The 21966-nt window shown below is 42.0% G+C and overlaps 1 protein-coding gene across 1 annotated transcript in view; it reads left to right on the forward strand.

Annotated features, from left to right (window-relative positions):
- The window catches only part of LOC126342753 (neural cell adhesion molecule 1-like), a 207019-nt gene that overhangs the window by 63720 nt on the left and 121333 nt on the right, over window positions 1-21966 (forward strand). The window contains exon 6 of the mRNA XM_050001886.1: window positions 2142-2301. Within this exon, the coding sequence (XP_049857843.1) occupies window positions 2142-2301 (160 nt within the window). The remainder of the gene's footprint in view (window positions 1-2141; window positions 2302-21966) is intronic.

Here is a 21966-nt window from a genome sequence, read left to right on the forward strand (position 1 = left end):
GAACCTTCGGTGATATTAAGAGCAAGAGTGGTAACATCCAAAGTGCAACGGGATTCCACGGTTAAATGCGAAGGAGTCAGTGGATAGATGAGAAGAGTACAATTAAGGCGTCAATGAGGGGGCACGATTTGTCTGATGTGATAGAAGAAGAAATAGGAGTTGATTTAGGTGAGAGAGGGGATCCAGCACCAGAACCAGAATTTAAGAGATATTTTGACGACTTAAGATCAAATAAGACGGAAGGATAGATAATATTCCTAAAACTTCTAAAATCACTGGAAGAAGTGCCAACGAAACCACTATTCACGTTGGTGTTTAGAGTGTATGAGTCGGGCGAAATACCCTCTGACTTATCATCCACACATTTCCGAAGACAGCAAGAGCTGACAAGTGCGAGAATTATGGTACGATAGGCTTAAAGGCTCATGTATCCAATTTTCTGACAAGAATAATGTACAGAAGAACGGGAAAGAAAATTGAGCATCTGCTTGATGTCGATCACTTTGGCTTCAGAAAAGATAAGGACATGAGAAATGCAGTTCTGACGTTGTGGTTGATAATGGAAGCAGGACTAAAGAAAAATCCAGACACATTCATAGGATTTGTCGACCTGGAAGAAGCATTCGACAATGTAAGATGAGGGAAGAGGCTTAAAATTCTGAAAAAATATGAGTAAAATGTAGGGAGAGACGGGCAGTATGCACAAGGGCCAAGAGTGTATAATAAGATTGAACGACCAAGAACGAAGTGCTCGGGTTAAAAAGGATGTACTATAGGGATGTAGTCTTAGCCCACACTGCTCGGTCTGTACATCGAAAAAGCAATAATTCAAATAAAAGAAAGGTTTTGGAGTGGAATTAAAATTCAATGTGAAAGGATATCAAAGATACTGAGTTAAAGCAAGGAGGACATCAAAAGCAGACTCGCCTTGAAAAAAAAAGGCATTCCTGCTCAAGAGAAGTCTACTAGCATCAAATATAGGCTTCAATTTGAGGAAAAAATTTCTGAGAATGTACGTCTGGATCATAGCATTCAGTGATAGTGAAACATGGACAATGGGAAAACCGGAACGGAAATAATTGAAGCATTTGAGGTGTGGTGCAGGCAAGTGTTTAAAATTATTTGGACTCATACGTTAAGGAATGAGGAGGTTTAGCGCAGAATCGCAGAGGAGAGTAATATGAGGAAAACACTGACAAGGAGAAGGCACAGAATAATAGGACATCGTTTAAGACACGAGGGAACGACTTCCATGTTACTAGAGTTAGCTGTAAAGGGTAAAAACTGTAGAGGAAGAGAGAGACTGGAATACATCAAGCAAATAACTGAGGGAGTATGTTGGAAGTGCCACTGTGAGACGAATCGGTGGTCACAGGAGCCGCATCAATCCAGTCAGAAGACAAACGAAAAAAAAATTGCACAAATAATTAGTGTTAAAAAACAAATCAACTGTCAGGTACCAAGTCCTTAGGAAAAGATTCAGATCATTCTGATTCATTAGTTTTGTCCAGTGAAAAATATTTCAAAAGGCAGTGTGTAACGAAAATATACTGTGCAAAGCTGGGGAGGAAATGTATAAACGAAAGAAAAGGGATTTTCGGAAATTGAAATTTTTCAGAATTTGTGGAGAAAACAGAGGGTTATCGGATTTAAGAATGTACGACGTAAAATAGTTTAGAAACTTTATGCGTCATCGATAATTTTATTCTGCCTGCTACCCAACACGGAATTTTAAATGAGACGTTCTCGACATGCACACACATGTTGCTGATAAGAGTGAAGCATTTTTTATGTCACGAAAGTGTTTGCTATGATGTAACTTCAGTCTACCTCACATACGGGAAATTATTTGGCTATTGATATTACGAAAGATACCATATCGTGTGAGAAAATAAATTCAAAACAGCTGAACCGTCTCAGTACGTTCTACGTAGAAAACACATAGCGTGTTCAAGTTAGTGGGCTTTTCTTTCTCTTTGACCTTATCGCATAGAGCACGCTCCTTCCTGGTAGCTCCTCAGTCTAGGAAGCATGAATAGTGGCTATCTGTTCTAATGTAGAATCTATCGCCTCACCCTTTTGATGCGAGTGCGACGCGTACAAGTCGCTTTTAGCTGCGCTTCTTGGCACTGTGCCCGCAGGGTCGCCAACTGCACAACAACGTGAGCGCAGGCACGCTGCTGAGCAACCAGACGCTCGTGCTGCAGGCCGTGACGCGGAACAGCTCCGGCCTCTACACCTGCGTCGCCAGTAACAGCGAGGGCGACACCGAGAGCAACGCCTTCAACCTCGACGTCAAGTGTGAGCACAGCCCACGGTGCGAAACGCACCACACGTACACCTCTCCCCCCCCCCCCCCTCCCCTCTCCGAGCCCAGATCATCGCCACCTAGCCTACACCTCATCTTCCTAATGACTTGCAAAATGATCAAAAGTATCTGGACACCTAGCTGAAAATGACTTACAAATTCGTGCCGCCCTCCATCGGTAATACTGCCATTCTGCATGGTGATCGCCCATGGTTAGCTCGGAAGACAGATTCCGCTTCCGCAGGCAGACGTTCAGTCAAGTGCTGGTGGAAGTTATCTTGGGGAATGACAGCCAGTTCTTCACGGAGGGCGGCACTGACAAGAGGTATCAATGTCGGTCGGTGAGGTCTGGCAGGACGTCGGTATTCCAGAACATCCCAAAAGTGTTCCATTGGAATCAGGCCAGTACTGTGTCCACGCCGGTCTATTACAGGGATGTCATTGTCGTGTAACCACTCCGCCACAGACCGAGCATTATGAACAGCTCGATCGTGTTGAAAAATGCAATCGACATCCTCCAATTGCTCTTCAAGAAAGGGAAGCAAGAAGGTGCTTAAAGCAGCAATGTAGGCCTGTGCTGTGATAGCGACAAGCAAAACAAGAAGTGGTGCAAGCCCCCTTCACAAAAACCACGACCACACCATAACACCACCACCTCCGAATGTTACTGTTATCAGATTCTGTACCGTGATTCATCATTCCACACAACGTTTTTCCACTGTTAAATCCCCAATGTCTACTCTCGTTACGCCAAGCGAGGCGTCGTTCGGCGTTTACCGACATGATGTGTGGCTTAAGAGGAGCCCCCCGAACATGAAATTCAGGTTTTCTCATCTCCCGGCTACCTGCCATAGTATTTGCAGCGGATACTGATGCTGTTTGGAATTCCTGTGTGATGGTCAGGATAGATGTCTGCCTGTTGCACATTACGACCCTCTTTAATTGTTGTCGTAGTGCCTCATTCTGCTGTCTGACAATGTCTAATGACTACTGAGGTCGCTGATATGGAGTACCTGTCAATAGGTGGCAGCACAATGCATCTTTTTTTTGGGGGTGTCCGTATACTTTTGATCACATAGTGTATGTATCACCCCAAAATTTCATTTAATGCCAGATGAATTTCAGTCCACCTGTTTTCGTGATAGCTAAAGTGTCAATTTCGAAAGATTAATTTCCTTTGAATGTTATTTCCTATATTTGAATGTAAAAATTTCTTAATTTTCCATTACTATTATAATTTCAGCCTTAACGCACTATCAAGTACAACAACGTTTATTGCAGTTTTATCGTCAACATCTATTGGACTGGGTGTCCCAGAATGTAGATAAGTACAAAGTCACAAAATGTATGACAGACCAATAGCAAAAACGTCTTCCATCAATAAAACGACTGAGCCACAGAAAGGGCATCAATACAGTAGTTACACGGGGACCGAGCATCATCTGAAAACATGCTACGGAATGTAGTGGTAGACTGGTGGTCAAAGATGAACAGCATAGGTTGTAATTCTACATTGCATAGCCCCGGTTTACAGAAATACTAAGTTCAGAACATCTTGACGAAGACTTCACTTAAAAAGCTCTAATGATACATAGCGTTGTTGTACTTCACAAAGGCTTGTGGCTGAAAACAAGATAGTAGCCGAATAAAAAGGGAAAAAGTTTGAACAGCAAGTTTCAGCTAGAAATAGTGAATATCCTGCTCAAGAATTACAAGACCAGGAGGTATACTTGAAAAAGGCCGGGATATACGGGAAGAGTTGAGTTAGATTACGTCATGGTCAGACAGAGATACTGAATTGTAAAGCGATCCCAGAAGGAGATATAAACTCAGATCACAATATAGTAGTGATGAAGACTAGGCTGAAGTTTAAGACTTTAGTCAGGAAGAACCAGTGCACAATGAAGTGCAGTTCGGGAGTTCACATAGCCGTTCACATAGGAATGACGAGATACACTTGAAGTTCGCTAAGGCTATAGATATAGCAACAAGGAATAGCTCAGTAGGCAATACAGTTGAAGAGGAATGAACATCCCTAAAAAGGTCCATCACAGAGGTTGGGAAGGAAAACATAGGTACAAAGAAGGTAACTGCAAAGAAGCCATGGGTAACAGAAGAAGTACTTCAGCTGATCAATGAACGAAGTAAGTACAAAAATGTTCCTCGAAACTCGGGAATACAGACATACAAGTCGCTGACGAATGAAATAATTAGGAAAGTTCAAGGAAGCTAAGACGAAATGGCTTCAGGAAGAATGTGAAGACATCGAAAAAGAAATGATTGTCAGAAGAACAGCCTCAGCATACAGGTAAAAACAATCTTTCTTGACATTAAAAGCAAGGTTGGTAACATTAAGACTACAACGGGAATTCCACAGTTAAATGCACAGGAGAGAGCGGATAGGTGGAAAGAAGGAACTGAAAGCCTCTATGAGAGGGAAGATTTGTCTGATGTGATAGAAGAAACTGGAGTTCATTTAGAAGAGACAGAAATCCAGTATTAGAATCAGAACTTAAAATGAGTGTAAAGGAAATAAGGTCATATAAGGCAGAAGGGATAGATAACATTCCTTCAGAATTTCCAATATCATTGGGGGAAGTGGCAAGAAAATGATTATTGACGTTGGTGTGTAGAATGTATGAGTCTGACAACACAACACCTGACTTTCGGAAAAGCATCATCCACAATTTCGAAGACGGAAGGGATGGCAAGTGCGAAAATTAAAGGACAATCAGCTTAACAGCTCATGCATCCAAGTTGCTTACAAGAATAATATACAGAAGAATGGAAAAAATGTAGATGCGCTGGATGACGATCATTTTGGCTGTAGGAAAAGTAAAGGCATGAGAGAGGCAATTTTCACGTTGCCGTTGATAATGGAAGCAAGACTAAAAAAAAATGAAGAGACGTTCACAGAATTTGTCGCCCTGGAAAAAGCGTTCGACAACATAAAATGGTGCAAGATGTTCGAAATTCTGAGAAAAGTAGGAGCAACCTACAATGTGTACAACTATGAAGAGGGAACACTAAGAGCGGACGACCAAGAACGAAGTGGTCGTATTAAAAAGGGTGTAAGACAAGGATGTACCCTTTCGCCATTGCTGTTCAATCTGTACATCGAGGAAGCAATGACGGAAATAAAAGGAAGAGTCAGGAGTGGAATTAAAATTCAAGGTGAAAGGATATATGCGATACGATTCGCTGAAGACATTGCTACCCTGTGTGGAAGTGAAGAGGAATTACACGATCTGCTGAACGGAATGAACAGTCTAATGAGTACACTGTATGTATTGAGAGTAAATAGAAGAGAGACCAAGGTAGTGAGAAGTGGAAGAAATGAGAACAGCGAGAAACTTAACATCAGGATTTATCGTCACAATGTCGATGAAGTTAAGGAATTCTGCTACCTAGGCAGTAAAATAGCCCATGACGGACGGATCAAGGAGAACATCTAAAACAGACCGGTAATGGCTAAGCGTGCATTTCTGGCCAAGAGAAGTCTATAATATCAAATATCGGTTATAATTTGAGGGCGATATTTCTGGGAATGTATGTCTGGAGTACAGCATTGTATGGTAGTGAAACATGGGCTGTGGGGAAAACCGGAACAGAAGAGAATCAAAGCATCTGAGATATGATACTAAAGACGGACTGTTTAAAATTAGGTGGACTGATAACGTAAGGAATTAGGACGTTGTGTACTGAATCCGAGAGGAAATCAATATGTGGAAAACACTGATAAGGACAAGGGGCACGATGATAGGACATCAGTTAAGATGAGGAAATGACTTCCATGGTACTGAAGGGAGCTTTGGAGGGCAGAAACTGTAAGGGAAGACAGAGATTGGAATACATCCAGCAAATAGTTGAGGACGTAGGTTGCAAGTGCTACTCTGAGATGAAGAGGTAAGCACAGGAGATGAATTCGTGACGGACCGCATCAAACCAGTCAAAAGGCTGATCTAATGACAAAAAAAAAAAATTACTTACACGACTGTAGCTCAAATATGCAAAAAGTTTACCTGGTTATGTTGTTTTAGTGGAAGAGTAACTCCACGGCTGGTAAATACAGTGGTGTACAAAACTGAAGGACAGAAGTAATTTTCGCAAATGTGCAAAGTAACGAAACTCGATGAAACTAAGACCACGCATGGAAGGAACAGCTGTAGTATTGAAGTCAACTGAATGAGATATTCTAGGGGAAGAACAGGTAAGACACTTTTATTTAAAGACGACAATTACACTGAAGTCATCTCGAGTCATACGGGTGCCCTGATCATTATAAAAGGCAGGTTGTTGTTCTTAGTAGTATGTATGATCTCCAATGACAACAATACATGCTCTGCTTCCTACTCCCAACTCCCACTCTGGCCACGAGGTGGGTAAGTGGTTCGTGTGATAGGCCGTTTCTGTCCCCCACCAGCGTGGTTGACAACTGCCGTTTGGTCGTCGGTGTGAGTAATACGTCTCCCCAACACATCCCACACGTACTAGATGGTATCTAACACTTCGATTCCCAACAGCACATGAAAAATATTTAATGTTACAACTCTTCACAAAATTGGCCTTTATCATCAAATTAAGCAACGAATACAAGAATAAATGGACAAAAAATAACTATTTTAAATAAGTGGTTTAAAAGCCATTGGCGTTAATTTTAATGAGACATTTGGCCCCGATATTAGTTTTAGCGTTATCTGGTGAAGCCTTACCAGACCGAAATGCGCAATAAACAATACACAAATCTGCAACCTACCACTGATTTTACCTTTAGTTTATAATAAAATTGTTAGACTAACCACCACCATGCAATGGAATACCAAAAGAAATTGGTGTAAAATAGACAATAAGTTATTTAAAGTTGTAGTTTCTATTAGAAACCACAGAGGCATACAATTGTCAACTACCCATCGTTTCATGAGATATATTAGAAAGCAGTTACTCATTTTTCTCAAATGCAATTCCCCATTTCGAAAAATCCAAAATCTTATAATGACTATAACGAATTATAAGTACAAATAACAAGCATAAACGGCCCTCAATTTTAATAATTTTAAAGAAGTCGCAGTACAGACTCCAATTTATGTTGCAATAACTCTAGATACACTTACTTTCTAAATTAATTATCTCCTCAATAAGATCACTTTTTAAGAAATTCCTTCACAATTTTCTACCGTCACGTAACACGCTTTTCACACCAACTGTTGCTTTAAATGCTGTAAGTGACTGCTTCAGTGCACTACATTCATGGAAGTACCTCACTGTACTACAAGATGACATCGATGGTTTCATAAAAAAGGCACTGGTACTTCAAAAGAAAAAAATTCGGAAAATGGTAGGTTTAGGCAGAAACAGTTGGTACTCAGAGGATTAAGTCAGGAGAACGGGTAGGCCAGTCCATTCGCCAAATATCCTCCCGTTCCAAGAGCTCCTCCACCCGTGTATTTCGATGTGTGCCTTATAGTGGCAGCTAGTGCACTGGATCTCTTATACAATTGGGAGCCAAAGAAACTGGTACACCTGCCTAATATCGTGTAGGGTCCATGCGAACACGTGAAAGTGCCACGAAACGACGTGGCATGAACTCGTCTAAGGTCTGAAGTCCTTCTGGGTGAAATTGACACCATAAATCATATAGGGCTGTCCATAATTGCGTAAGAGTACGAGAGGGTGGAGATCTCTTCTGAACAGCACGTTTCAAGGCGTTCCTGATATGCTGAATTTTGTCCCTCTCTGGGTGGTTTGGTGGCAGAGGAAATATACGTTTTTCACATTAGATGCATTAAGCGGCCACCTACTGTCAGGTACTCCATATCAGCGACCTCAGCAGTCATTATACGTCGTGAGAGAGGAGAATGGGCGATCTACGAACCTCACAGATTTCGAATGTGGTCAGGTGATTGGGAATCACTTGTGTCCTACGTTTGAACGCGAGATTTCCACACACCTAAATATCCCTAGGTTCACTGTTTCCGATGTGATAGTGAAGTGTGAACGTAAAGGGTGCTGTGCAGCACAAAAGCGTATATGCCAACCTTGTCTGTTGACTAACAGACACCGCCGACAGATGCAGAGTTTCGTAACATGTAATAGGAAGACATCTATCAAGACCATCACAATGGCATTCCAAACTGCATCACCTCAGCGCAATCGAACGTGGGCTAATTGTTTGTGCTGATATGGAGAGCACTTCCGTGACTACTGTGGCCAAAGTTGATGTTTCTAGTGGGACCGTATCGATAACTTGTATCGCAACAGGAAACACAGAAAACCGTCATCCGCTAAGTCACAATGGACGAAAGTGTGTATTGAGTGATCGCGACAGACGGCCGCTGTAGAGAATTGTGGCGAAAAATAAGAGGACGACCACTGGAATGTTCACTGCACAACTGAATGCCGCTCTCACGAACCCTGTCAGCGCCAAAACCACATGAAGTGAGCTTCATAAGGAGGGAATTAGAGGACGAGCTGGAATTCGCAAAACATTCATCAGTGATAGAAATTCCTGGAACAAGAAATTGCGAGGAGGATGCAATAACACCTTTACCACTCAGCAGTGGAAGAACGTGATTTGGTCGGATGAGTCCTGTTACAAATTGTTCCCAACTTCTAGCCCTGTTTACGTCCAAGGAGTGAAATATGACGGAGGTTGGGCTATAACCTGCTCAGCCACGTCGTCGTATACCATGAGTCCCATGGTTACTTTACAAAGTCACATTACTACCATCGTAAAATATGCGTTAGATGAGTCGATCGAAGCAAGATCGTAAGAGATGGAAAATAGCCACCGTAGTACAATAACCGAGTTAGAAAACTGCTGCGGAACCAAAGGGAACTTCACAGCGAACATAAACATAGCCAAAGCCTTCCAGACAAACAAAAATGACGCGAAGCGAAATGCAGTGTGAGGAGGGCTATGCGAGAGGCGTTCGATGAAATCGAAAGTAAAGTTCTATGTACTGACTTGGCAACAAATCCTAAGAAATTTTGGTCTTATGTCAAAGCGGTAGGTAGATCAAAACAAAATGTCCAGACACTCTGTGACCAAAATGGTACTGAAACAGAGGATGACAGACTAAAGCCCGAAATACTAAATGTCTTTTTCCAAAGCTGTTTCACAGAGGAAGACTGCACTGTAGTTCCTTCTCTTGTCGCACAGATGACACAATGGTAGATATCGAAATAGACGACAGAGGAATAGAGAAACAATTAAAATCGCTCAAAACAGGAAAGGCCGCTGGACCTGATGGGATACCAGTTCGATTTTACACAGAGTATGCGAAATAACATGCCCCCCTTCTTGCAGCGGTGTACCGAAGGTCTCTAGAAGAGCGTAGCGTTCCAAAGGATTGGAAAACGGCACAGGTCATCCCCGTTTTCAAGAAGGGACGTCGAACAGATGTGCAGAATTATAGACCTATATCTCCAACGTCGATCAGTTGTAGAATTTTGGAACCCGTATTATGTTCGAGTATAATGACTTTTCTGGAGACTAGAAATCTACTCTGTAGGAATCAGCATGGGTTTCGAAAAAGACGATCGTGTGTAACCCAACTCGTCCACGAGACTCAGAGGGCCATAGACACGGGTTCCCAGGTAGTTGCCGTGTTTGACTTCCGCATGGCGTTCGATACAGTTCCCCACAGTCGTTTAATGAACAAAGTAAGAGCATATGGACTATCAGACCTATTGTGTAATTGGATTGAAGAGTTCCTAGATAACAGAACGCAGCATGTCATTCTCAATGGAGAGAAGTCTTCCGAAGTAAGAGTGATTTCAGGTGTGCCGCAGTGGAGTGTCGTAGGACCGTTGCTATTCACAATATACATAAATGACTTTGTGGATGACACCGGAAGTTCACTGACCCTTTTTGCAGATGATGCTATGGTATATCGAGAGGTTGTAACAATGGAAAATTGTACTGTAATGCAGGAGGATCTGCAGTGAGTTGACGCATGGTGCAGGTAATGGCAATTGAATCTCAATGTAAACAAGTATAATGTGCTGCGAAAACATAGAAAGAAAGATCACTTATCATTTAGCTACAACATAGCAGGTCAGCAACTGGAAGCAGTTAGTTCCATAAATTATCTTTGAGTATGCATTAGGAGTGATTTAAAATGGAATGACCATATAAAGTTGATCGTCGGTAAAGCACATGTCAGACAGATTCATTCCAAGAATCCTAAGGAAATGCAATCCGAAAACAAAGGAAGTAGGATACAGTACGCTTGTTCGCCCACTGCTTGAATACTGCTCAGCAGTGTGAGATCCGTACCAGATAGGGTTGATAGAAGAGATGGAGAAGAGCCAACGGAGAGCAGCGCGCTTCTTTATCGGATCATTGAGTAATCGCGAAAGCGTTACGGAGATCATAGATAAACTCCAGTGGAAGGCTCTGTAGGAGAGACGCTCAGTACCTCGGTACGGGCTTTTGTTGAAGTTTCGAGAACATACCTCCACAGAGGAGTCAAGCAGTATATTGCTCCCTCCTACGCATTTCTCGCGAAGAGTCCAGGAGAATAAAATCAGAGAGATTAGAGCCCACACAGAAGCATACCGACAATCCTTCTTTCCACGATCAATACGAGACTGGAATAGACGGGAGAACCGATAGAGGTGCTCAAGGTATCCTCCACCACACACCGCCAGGTGGCTTGCGGAGTATGGATGTAAATATAGATGTAGATTATGTGACCACTTTGGCTTGTCAGGTCCATCCCAAAGGACAATGTTCGTTGCTCAATGGTGATGAAATGTTGCAAGACAACAGGACCCACGTTCACACAGTCCGCATTATCTATGAGTGGTTTTATGGTCACAAGAATCAATTGTCGCATTTTCCCTGGCCACCACGTTCAGCAGCATTGTTGAATCTTTGTGGCCTGTCTTGGAAAGAAGGATGCGTGATCGCTATTCACCGCCGTCATCAGCCGGCCACGGTGGACGAGCGGTTCTAGGCGCGACCGCCATGGTCACAGGTTCGAATCCTGCCTCGGGTATGGATGTGTGAGATGTCCTTAGGTTAGGTTTAAGAAGTTCTAAGTTCTATTGGACTGATGACCTCAGATGTTAAGTCCCATAGTGCTCAGAGCCATTTGAACATTTGAACTTCCGTCACGTTATCTGGACTCACAAGCACTTTGCAGGAATAGTGTAAGATACCGCTGAAAACCACGTACGACCCGTACCCATCCGTTCCCAGATGACAGAAGGGGCAACGGTTATCCATCACCGTACTAGGTGTGATTATGTGTTGTGTTTTTGGCGTTTAAATATTTTTATCCAGCCCATGGACGCCTGGATGACTGGACGGCGATGTGAACCACCAGCCTCCCGAATGGCGGTCCAGGGTGTCCTACCACTGTGACACGTCGCTCGGTAGCTGAAGAAGTTTCCTCCGTCATGTTTCTAGTGGTTACTTTAGATTTCCTCATAACACGTCGTTAATCCGTCGTATTTCTTTGCACCCGTTCTGTTAAAGTACGTTAAATGGCGAAAGATCGCGTTAAGCGTTGTCCAATTTAAACATATGTCGTGTAAGATGCGGAAATATTAGAGTTAGATGTCGCGTATGGCGTCAGTGTAGACACATTATATGAGCAGCAGTCAGAAAGAGGATTGTAGTGAAAATGTAGCACGTAAACACGAAACGCGTCGCTATTTAACCGTCTCTAAATGTGCAAAACGCATAGGTCATAGCTTTTCGAAGATTGCACGAAAATTAAGGTTTCTGTACTCAACAGTGTTTAGGGGAAATCCTATAAACATAACGGACATATTTCCAACATAGTAATCCGTTGCACAGGAAGACTATTAGTTGAACGAAGATTGCGCCACCACCTCTGCAGACCGATACGTGGCGATCGAGTGTACGATCACCATCAGCCTGGATGAAGGGCGTTCGACCGTTTTCGACCAAGACCATACGGAAGCAGGCGCACTGCATACGTTTCGGCTGCCATTGACTGGTTCGTGACCCAGTGCAGTCTCCTGACTTCTCGTCGCCCAGTGACTCACTGTAAAGAAGGAAGGAGGAAATATTAGGTTTTAACTTCCTATCGGTGGTGCATTTATACACACGAGTATTGAGGGTGAACAACACGGCTTGCAGTAAGATAGCGAGTAAATGAGCCGTGTTATTCTCAAACTAATCATCCCTGCTAATGTTTAAGCGTTTTAGAGAAATCGCATCTGATCTAAGGCTGGCTGATCAGTCAGGGATAAGATGCCTGTGTGTCCTAGTGGGAGTCCAGTGGCTCTTCCTCTAAAGTTGATGGAGGGGGAGCAGTGCAATGCGGGTAATGAGTGAAACAACGAAATTATAGCGTTCCGTATAACGGAGTGTAAAGTTATGAAAATTAGTAGGAGTTAACATAATGGATTGCACTCATCCAAACGACAGTAAAAATCAGTAACACCTCATCAGACATATTCTCTCTCCATTATTGATCATTGCACATAGTAAGCACATCAAAGGAGGTGTTATGTGAGACTGGTATGACGGCATCATTATTGGTGGAAGAAACATTAACGACCTCGTGTCTGCATATGAGACACTGATAACTGGTACAGACGAGCAGCAACTGGAAACCATTGTGCGATGTCTGGCTAAACGAAGGAGAGCAATCAACGATAGAAAGACCAAAGATATAATTGTTGTCAGCCCTAGTTATAACAGGGCCACATCACAAATGTTGCTGGTTACAGATCGTCAGTCACTTCGAGTATTTAAGATATATTACCACTGTGACTGGAGATTCCGAACCTGAGATCTGTAGGCGCATTATGATTGCGAGAAATGCTGCAGCAAAATTTAGTCGCAGCAGGAAGGACATCTCCTTCATTGCCAAGATACATCTCACCCTCGTCCCTCTCACAACCTGCGCAACAGAAACTTGGACGATGAAGACAGTAGATCATCGCTAGGGTGATGTTCTGGAAATGTGGCGCTGTAGAAAAATTTTTGAATGCCATCGACAGCACATCGAACTAATGAATCGATTCCGAGGCAGTTCGGGATCAGATCAAGACTTTCACCAAAAACGGTTAAAAGGTGTTGGTCACATTGTCAGAAAGTAAAAAGAAACAGTGGTAGAGGGAAAAGTTGACGGCACGATTACGGTTGATAGACCAGATCAAGAACTTTACCGGGGTGGTCTTCATGTACATCTACATCTACATCTACATCATACTCCGCAAGCCATCTAATGGCGTGTGGCGAAGGATACTTTCGGTAGCACTATCTGATCCCTCAAACCCGGTTCCACTCGCGAATAGTGCGTGAAAGAATTACTGTAAGTAAGCCTCTACATTGGCTCTACTTTCTCAAATTTTCTTCTCGTGGTCAATACGTGAGCCGTATGTGGGGGTATGTAATATGTTGTCCGACTCCTCCTGAAAAGTGATGTCCGATATGTCAGTAGTAAATCTCCCCGTGTTGCACAACGCCTCTCTTGTAACGTCTGCTAGTGGAATTTGTTTATCATCTCCTTAACGCTCTGTCTCCAGCGAAACAATCCAGTGACAAACACGCCGCTCTTCGTTGGATCTTCTCTATCTCCTCTATCAGTCCTATCTGATAGGGATCCAACTTAGAAGAATAATACGAATTGGGCAAACAAGCGTCCTACAAGCCTCTTCATTCGTGGATGAGTTATATTTCCTTAAGATTCTTTCGATGAATCTGAGTCTGGTGTCTGCTTTTCCAACTATCTTTTTCATATCGTCATTCCACTTAAGGTCGCTCTGGATAGTTACGCCTGGATATTTTGCGACAGATGCTGTCTCCAGCTGCTTGTCATCAATAGTGTAGCTGTACAGTAGTGTATTTCTTTTTTATGTATGCGCAACATTGTACATTTATTTACTTTCAGGGTCAACTGCAAGAGCCTACATCATTCATCAGTTCTCTGCAAGTCGTTCTGCAAAATGTTCTGACGTTGCTACTTTGGTATAGTCACATGCATTATCCGCGAAAAGCATTACAATGCAACAGACCCTGTCTACTAGATCATTTACATACCGGGTGATCAAAAAGTCAGTATAAATTAGAAAACTGAATAAATCACGAAATAATGTAGATAGAGAGGTACAAATTTACACACATGCTTGGAATGGCATGGCGTTTCATTAGAACCAAAAAAATACAAACGTTCAAAAAATGTACGACAGATGGAGCTTCATCTGATCAGAATAGCAATAATTAGCATAACAAAGTAAGGCAAAGCAAAGATGATATTCTTTACAGGAAATGCTCAAGATGGTCACCATCATTCCTCAACAATAGCTGTAGTCGAGGAATAATTTTGTGAACAGCACTGTAAAGCATGTCCGGAGTTATGGTGAGGCATAGGCGTCGGATGTTTTCTTTCAGCATCCCTAGAGATGTCGGTCGATCACGATACACTTGCGATTTCAGGTAACCCCAAAGCCAATAATCGCACGGACTGAGGTCTGGGGACCTGGGAGGCCAAGCATGACGAAAGTGGCGGCTGAGAACACGATCATCACGAAACGACGCGCGCAAGAGATCTTTCACGCGTCTATCAATATGGGGTGGTTCCAATAAAACCCCATGTCATTCCAAGCTTGTGTGTCAATAAGTACCTCTCTATCTACATTATTCCGTGCTTTAATAAGTTTTCAATTTCATACTGTATTCCTGATCACCCTGTATATTGTATACAGCAACAGTCCTATCACACTTCCTAGGGGTACCCCGGATATTACCTTTACATCTGTCGACCTAGTTTCGTTAAGAGCGATTAGTTGTGTTGTATTTCCAAGGAAGTCTTTAATTCAATTGCGGATCTGCTCCGATACTCCGTAAGCTCGTATTTTTTCACTAAACAATAATGCACGACGGTGTCAAATGTCTTAATGACATCAAGGAATACGGAATCAACCCGAACACCGTTGTACACTGCGCTGTGGATCTCATGGCGGAGCACAGCGAACTAAGTTTCGCTAGATATCTGTTTGCGAAATCCTTGTTGATTTTTATAGAGGGGACGTTCATTTTCCGAAAATGTCATAATTCTTGAGCACAAAGCATATTCCAAAATTCTACCACAGGTTGACGTCAACGATATTGGTCTATAATTGTGAGGTTCTGTCTTACGGCCTTTCTTAAAAACGGGAATGATCTGCGCTTGTTTCCAGTCGTTTGGTATCTTTCGTTGCACAAGTAATCTACGATAAATTACTGCTACGAGGGGACCAAGTTCTTCCGCTTAACCTCCATATAATCGTATTGGCATACCATATAGTCCTGAAGCCTTTCCGCTAATAAGCGATTGTAGCTGCTTTTAATTCTGCGATCGGTTATCTCAATATCTGCCATTTCGATGTTCGTAGGACGATTGAAAGGAGGGACGGTGTTACGATCTTCCGCTGCGAAACAACTTCGGAAGACCAATTCAGTATTTCGGTCTTCTCTCTGTTATCTTCCATTTCCGTCCCGTTGTGGTCGCTGAGAGAATGAATAGATGATTTTGGCCCATTTACTGATTTTATATACGACCAAAATCTCTTGCAGCAAGCGTGTCCCCATATTTTAATATTTAACAATGAAATTCGCCAAACCTCCTTGCAATTGACACGTTACTTTTATTTTATTTTCGCTACCAGTTTCCGCAGCTCATGATGCCATCTTCAGGGCCCATATGCACTTCTCAAAAATGATCAATGTTAGCATACTGGGGCCATACGTTTCCGGATAGCTCAAGTGCTATGTTCGAAGACTTGAGCTACGAATTCAGGACATCGATAAACATATGGCTCCAGTATGCCAATGTCAGTTATTTTTGAGAATTGCATATGGGCCTGAAGATGGTATAATGAATTACAGAAACTGGTAGCGAAAATAAGATAAAAGAGCATCTCAATTGCAAGGCCATTTGACGAATTTCATTGTTAAATATTTAACCAGCCGCTATTCCATGTCCAAAATGGACAGCAAGTCACCATGTCTACGACAGAGCTCCCGTAGGAACTTACCACTAATGAACAGAGCTCCGTGGAACAGGTCATCAAGGGGCTTACCACTTAGTGCCACTACACCATTGCTTTGGGTTAGACCAATGTGGGAGAGAATGTAATTTTGTGTGCAATTCGGTGAAGTATAGCTTTTTGAAGATACAAATACGATCCGGAAGCTAAATACTGTATTTATGTGACATCAGTTGGCAGTGTTAAGTTTAAGGGAAACCGGACACACAAATCAGAAACAGCCTCTAATAAACATTAAATAACAATCTAAAATGTGGCTTATACCAGTGTGTGCTCCCGCATGAACCATGGACCTTACGGTGGTGGACAGGCCAGTTCGCCTCTCCCAAACAGATAGTCGCACCGAAGGTGCAAGCACAACGGAGGGATATTTGTTTAGAGATCAGACAAACGTGTGGTTCCTGAAGCGGGGCAGCAGCCTTTTCAGTAGTTGCAGGGTCAACAGTCTGAATGATTGACTGATCTGGCCTTGAAACCCTAACCAAAACTCCGTTGCTGTGCTGGTACTGCGAACGTCTGAAAGCATGGGAAACTACAGTTGTAATTTTTCCCGAGAGCATGGTGAAATATTCCGGAGGTAAAATAGTCACCAAATTCGGTTAACGGGGAGGGGGGGGGGGGGGGAATACTCACGAGGACGTCGTGATCAGGGAAAGGAAACTGGCGTTCTACATATCGAGATCTCTTAATCTGGCAAGTTAGAAAATTTAAAAATGAAAATGGATAGGTTTTAGTTAGAATACGGGGAGTTAGCGAAGTTCGATGGCAGGAGGGACAAGACTGGTCAGGTTACTACAGGGTTATAAATACAAAATGAAATCGGGCTAATGCAGGAATAGGTTTAATAACGAATAAAAATTGGAGCTCGGGTGAGTTACTATGATTGGCGTAGTAAACACATTATTGTTGTCAAGATAGACACGAAGCCCACTCCTACCACAGGCTATTTAGAATTTGTACATAAACCAGATGGCAGTTATAAGAGTCGACGGGCACAAAAGGGAATGATTGAAAAGGGGCAGTGTTGTAGCCTATCCCCGATGTTATTCAATCTGTATATTCAGCAAGGAGCAAAGGAAACAAAAGTGAAATTTGGAGTAGGATTAAAATCCATGGAGGTTTGCCGATGACATTGTAATTCTGTCAGGGACGGCAAAGGACCTGGAAGAGCAATTGAACGGAATGGACCGTGCCGTGTCTTGAAAGGAGGATATAAGATTAGCATCAAGCTAAAGAAGATGGTGGAATGTAGTCGAATTGAATCAGGTGATGCTGAGAGAATTAGATTAGGAAATGAGACACTTAAGGCGTTTGATGACGTTTACTATTTGGGGAGCAAAATAACTGATGACGGTCGAATACAAGAGGATATAAAATTTATACTGGCTCTGGCAATGAAAGCGTTTTTGAAGAAGAGAAATTTGTTAACATCAAGTATAGATTTAAGTGTCAGAGAGTCTTTTATAATAGTATGGAGTGCGGCCTTGTATGGACGCAAAACATGGATGATTAACAGTTTGGTCTAGAAGAAAATGGTAGCTATCGAAATGTGGTGCTACAGATGAATCCTGATGATTAGGTGGGTAGCTCATGTAACTAATGAGGAGGTGCTGAATAGAGCTGGGGAGAAGAGGAATTTGTGGCACAACCTCACTAAAAGAAGGGATCGGTTGGTAGGACACGTTTTGAAGCATCAAGGGATCACCAATTTAGTATTGGAGAGAAGAGTGGAGGGTAAACATAGTAGAGGGACACCAAGAGATGGATACACTCAGCAGATTCAGAATGCTGTAGGTTGCAGTAGTTTCTCGGAGACAAAGAGGTTTGCACAAGATAGAGTAGAATGGAGAGGTGAATGAAACCAGTCTGTGGACTGAAGACTGCAACAACAACACCACTGTGTGTATCTGACTGTGATCAACCGAACAATGTGAGTGCTGTAAAAGCAAAAGTAGTGCACCTGAGGTTTTCCCAGAATAAAAAAGGTTTAAACAAGTAATCTATTACATTTGATACTACGTAAACAACATAATAACAACGAACCTCTTTAGTGTGTTTGATATTATTTTGTAATATATCTATCGTAGAAAAATGAAGAGCGATCAGAGTGATCAGGAGTGATCCATAATCAAATAACTCATAGCACACAGACACTCTATCTTAGAAAATATATAGTAATAAGAACAGGTATGAGAGCTGCACATTACAACTTTATTTTCTTTTTCCTACATTTGCAGCATATGCCACTTATGAACACCGTACGTCTAATTTGTGGCCCCTGGTAATGAAGAAGGGAATCGTATATAACTTCGAAACAAATGTATGTTTGATATTAATTTCCGTAGTAGGAGGACTAGATGTAGAGCTCGTAGATCATGTTTTCAACGATTTGGAATTTTTTTTAGAAAGGTCCGTATGTTCAAAAATGTCATATATTTATGTTTTCATACTAGTACTATATCATCATTATCAACTGTTGTTGAACGTCCAAGCAAAATTGCAGTTAAGATTAAAACGAAAATGTCGATAAGACACAATAAAATCTGTTCCTTTATCGATCTTGTATATTATACGTGGGAACCACATTAAAAACAATCCATCGTTTCTGTTGATCTTTACTTGCAGATCCAAATGGGTACATGTAGAGCTACTACTTCGTAGTTGCACTTCATAGTTAAATTTCAACAAAATTCTTTCGACAGTTATTTATATTATTTACGCTGATATTAGCAACGGTTCCTTGTTTCAGGATGGCGAAGGTATGCTGTTACCACACGCAGTACCATCCCATTTTCCCTCTGCGTTGTATTGGTGACATGAAACTTTCTTCTATTTCCCAAGACTCTCGAAGTTTCGGAAAAGACATCCTTTCCATCTTCCGGGAGCGTGTAAGAAAGATAAAACAGCCTTTTCTGTGGAACGGAAACGGCTGCAAAGAACTTTCTTGGTAGCATTTTTTTCTGTTGCGGAGTTGACAGCATCATTCTCCGGTCGCCTAGGCTTCCTTACTTACGGGTTCTTTGGAAAATGGAGATTGATGAATGATTTTTACGGGAATGATCGTCTTGCCCTAAAATAGAATTAGTTATTATAATGAAGTATTACTCCGACAGAGATTAATGTCATTGTATCACGAAAATATTGTTGATAGAAGTGTGACAACTGCTTAGAACTTTTAGTAGACGGTAAAGACTACAATTCCATCCATTAAATTTCCGACATGAACTATATTGTTCGAACAAGTCCTGAAAATGCATTTTATCTCCGAAAAAGGCTTTCAAGAACGCTTCGTGTACAACTGGAAATGACTTTACGCGTTTACTAATAATCTCATATCAATTTTTTTCTAAATTTCTTTGCACTCGCTAATCTTCACACTTTATCTCAGGTACAAACCTGTACATTAGCAGCGCTCACCACTGTGGTCCTTCAGTTTGTATTAATGTTTCACATGTTTCGAAAAATGTTCACTATAAATCGCTTATATTGTTAAATGGTATGTCCTCTGGGTAACTAACTGAATGACACTGTTCTCATTCCAGAGATAAGAGGAGTAAACAGTTACGCTCGTAACACAAAAGTCTCAAAACTTAGAGTAACTTACAAACTAATAAATCAGTTACGTTACATTTCCTTAACGCATCCATTTTGGTATACACAAGCCGTGACAAAACGTTTTAAGGCGCACAGTAGCTTTTCGCTACATCGAATGTTGTCTTGCTCGTCAGAAGTAACGTCAGTATTTGGATATTTATTATGTTTATTTTCTCTGTAATTCACTCAGCGGTTTTATGTGGCCTCATTCTTCATAGGGCTTCCTACATTCAGTGGAAATCTGTTGGTTTTGGGAGAAACTGACCTTGCCGCTGTAGCGTCTGTAAGTACTGTCAGAAACATTTGGAGGAGAGACGCTGTAGATATGGTTGTGAGTAAGATGGGATATCTCATTAGCGCCAAAGGTTGTTGTATTCATAATTTATGTTACTTTCGGTTAATTTCGATCATAAATCATCTTCTCGTTGACATGAGGGTGAATATACACTGGTGTGCAAAATACTGACGAAAGGAATTGGTTTTGTGTGCCAGTGTCAAGTAATATCGTTCGATGAAAGTTTGGCCTTACATACGAGGAGCTGATGCAATACAGTACAGAATAAAACTGACATACGCAATGAGTCAAACATGAATGCTAATTTGCTGAAAGTAGGTACACTGGAGTCACAGCGATTCATGGCGTTGCCCAGGACGTTACACAGAGCGCGACGTGGTCCTTAATAGAGTAATGATCAGCAGAAGCGACAGCGCGTGCCCCGGGACTTGCTCCAATGACAGCCGGAGGGTTGGCTAGGAGTCCTTGAGCCAAGGCATTCTATTTCTCCACCAGCGCGGTTGACGACTGATGAGCGGTCGGTGGTGCATGAAGACGTGCTGCAATTCATCAATCCAACGCATTCCACCCGTGATCGTCTTGATTTAAGTCCGGGGAACGGGTAGGCCAGTCGATTTGCCGAATATCCTCTCACTCGAAGAGCTCCTTCACCTGGCAGTTCAGTATGTATCAGGCATAAAAATGAAGTCAGAGCGGAATTCAACTCTGAAAATAGGCTCATGGTGACGGACTACGGGTGTCGCAATAAAGTTGAGCGGCGAGTGTTGCGGCTTCAGAGATTTCAAGGTCGTTACGCCCATGTAGCAATGTGCTGAACACACCGTGACACCTCTACGAACAAACCCATCATATTCAATACTGTTTCTGGGTGCGTTATGTCTTCCAGTCTCTCGCCATACGACGGTACATCCAGCACTGTCAGACCTACCATGATGGAGGCAATCATCGAAAGCTTGTGACCGTATCCGAATCTGAAGGGACACATTAAACGAGAGCTCATTATCCTAACTATAATATATATGCTTCCTCTACGTTCAGACTTTAGCGGGTCCACGCCGTGTTTAACTTGTGTGAAAAATTCAAATAAAATATGCAGAAATTTATCATAATTTATTTGAAGTTGCTCATTGTGTCTCTGTTGGGGTTAATTGATGGGTCCATGTTTACCTATATTTCTTTGAGGAGGCTAATTGTTATTGGCTAATTACCTGTAACACTTGAATCATGGTAGTCATTTTGACACACGCGAATGTCGAAAGCGGACATTCTTTTTTTTTTACCGTAAGAATTCCATGTAATCTGAATATATTATATTAATATTTCTTCCGGTTTGAGCAAGACAGAAACTGGGACAACTGTAACAATCTTTCCTGAGGTTTGTGACATTGGCTGATGGATTTGTTGCCAGACGAGACTAAAAGCACGATTACTGTCAGATATCTAGATATTATTGTAATACTGTAATAGATCCGTTTGTAAGATGACGAGCATTTGTGTACTGGGTGATGGTACTTTAGTAAAGACATATTTATACAGGATACACGAAAATTCAGTGCCCAAACTAGTAAATGAAATGATCTGGATTTTAACAACTGTATTTGCTAAGCAACCATAGTTCCTAAACAGATACTGAGTGAGCATCCAGGTGATCATTGTGTGTCATTGACATTAAAGCGTGTACCTTACTGAAAAGATTTGGGAAATGCTACGGTTCAATTAAGATAATGTGAAGATCAGTGAAATGAAATGGGAATAA

The sequence above is a fragment of the Schistocerca gregaria genome, chromosome 1 (genome assembly GCF_023897955.1).
Source record: "Schistocerca gregaria isolate iqSchGreg1 chromosome 1, iqSchGreg1.2, whole genome shotgun sequence".
NCBI classification, from domain to species: Eukaryota; Metazoa; Arthropoda; class Insecta; order Orthoptera; family Acrididae; genus Schistocerca; species Schistocerca gregaria.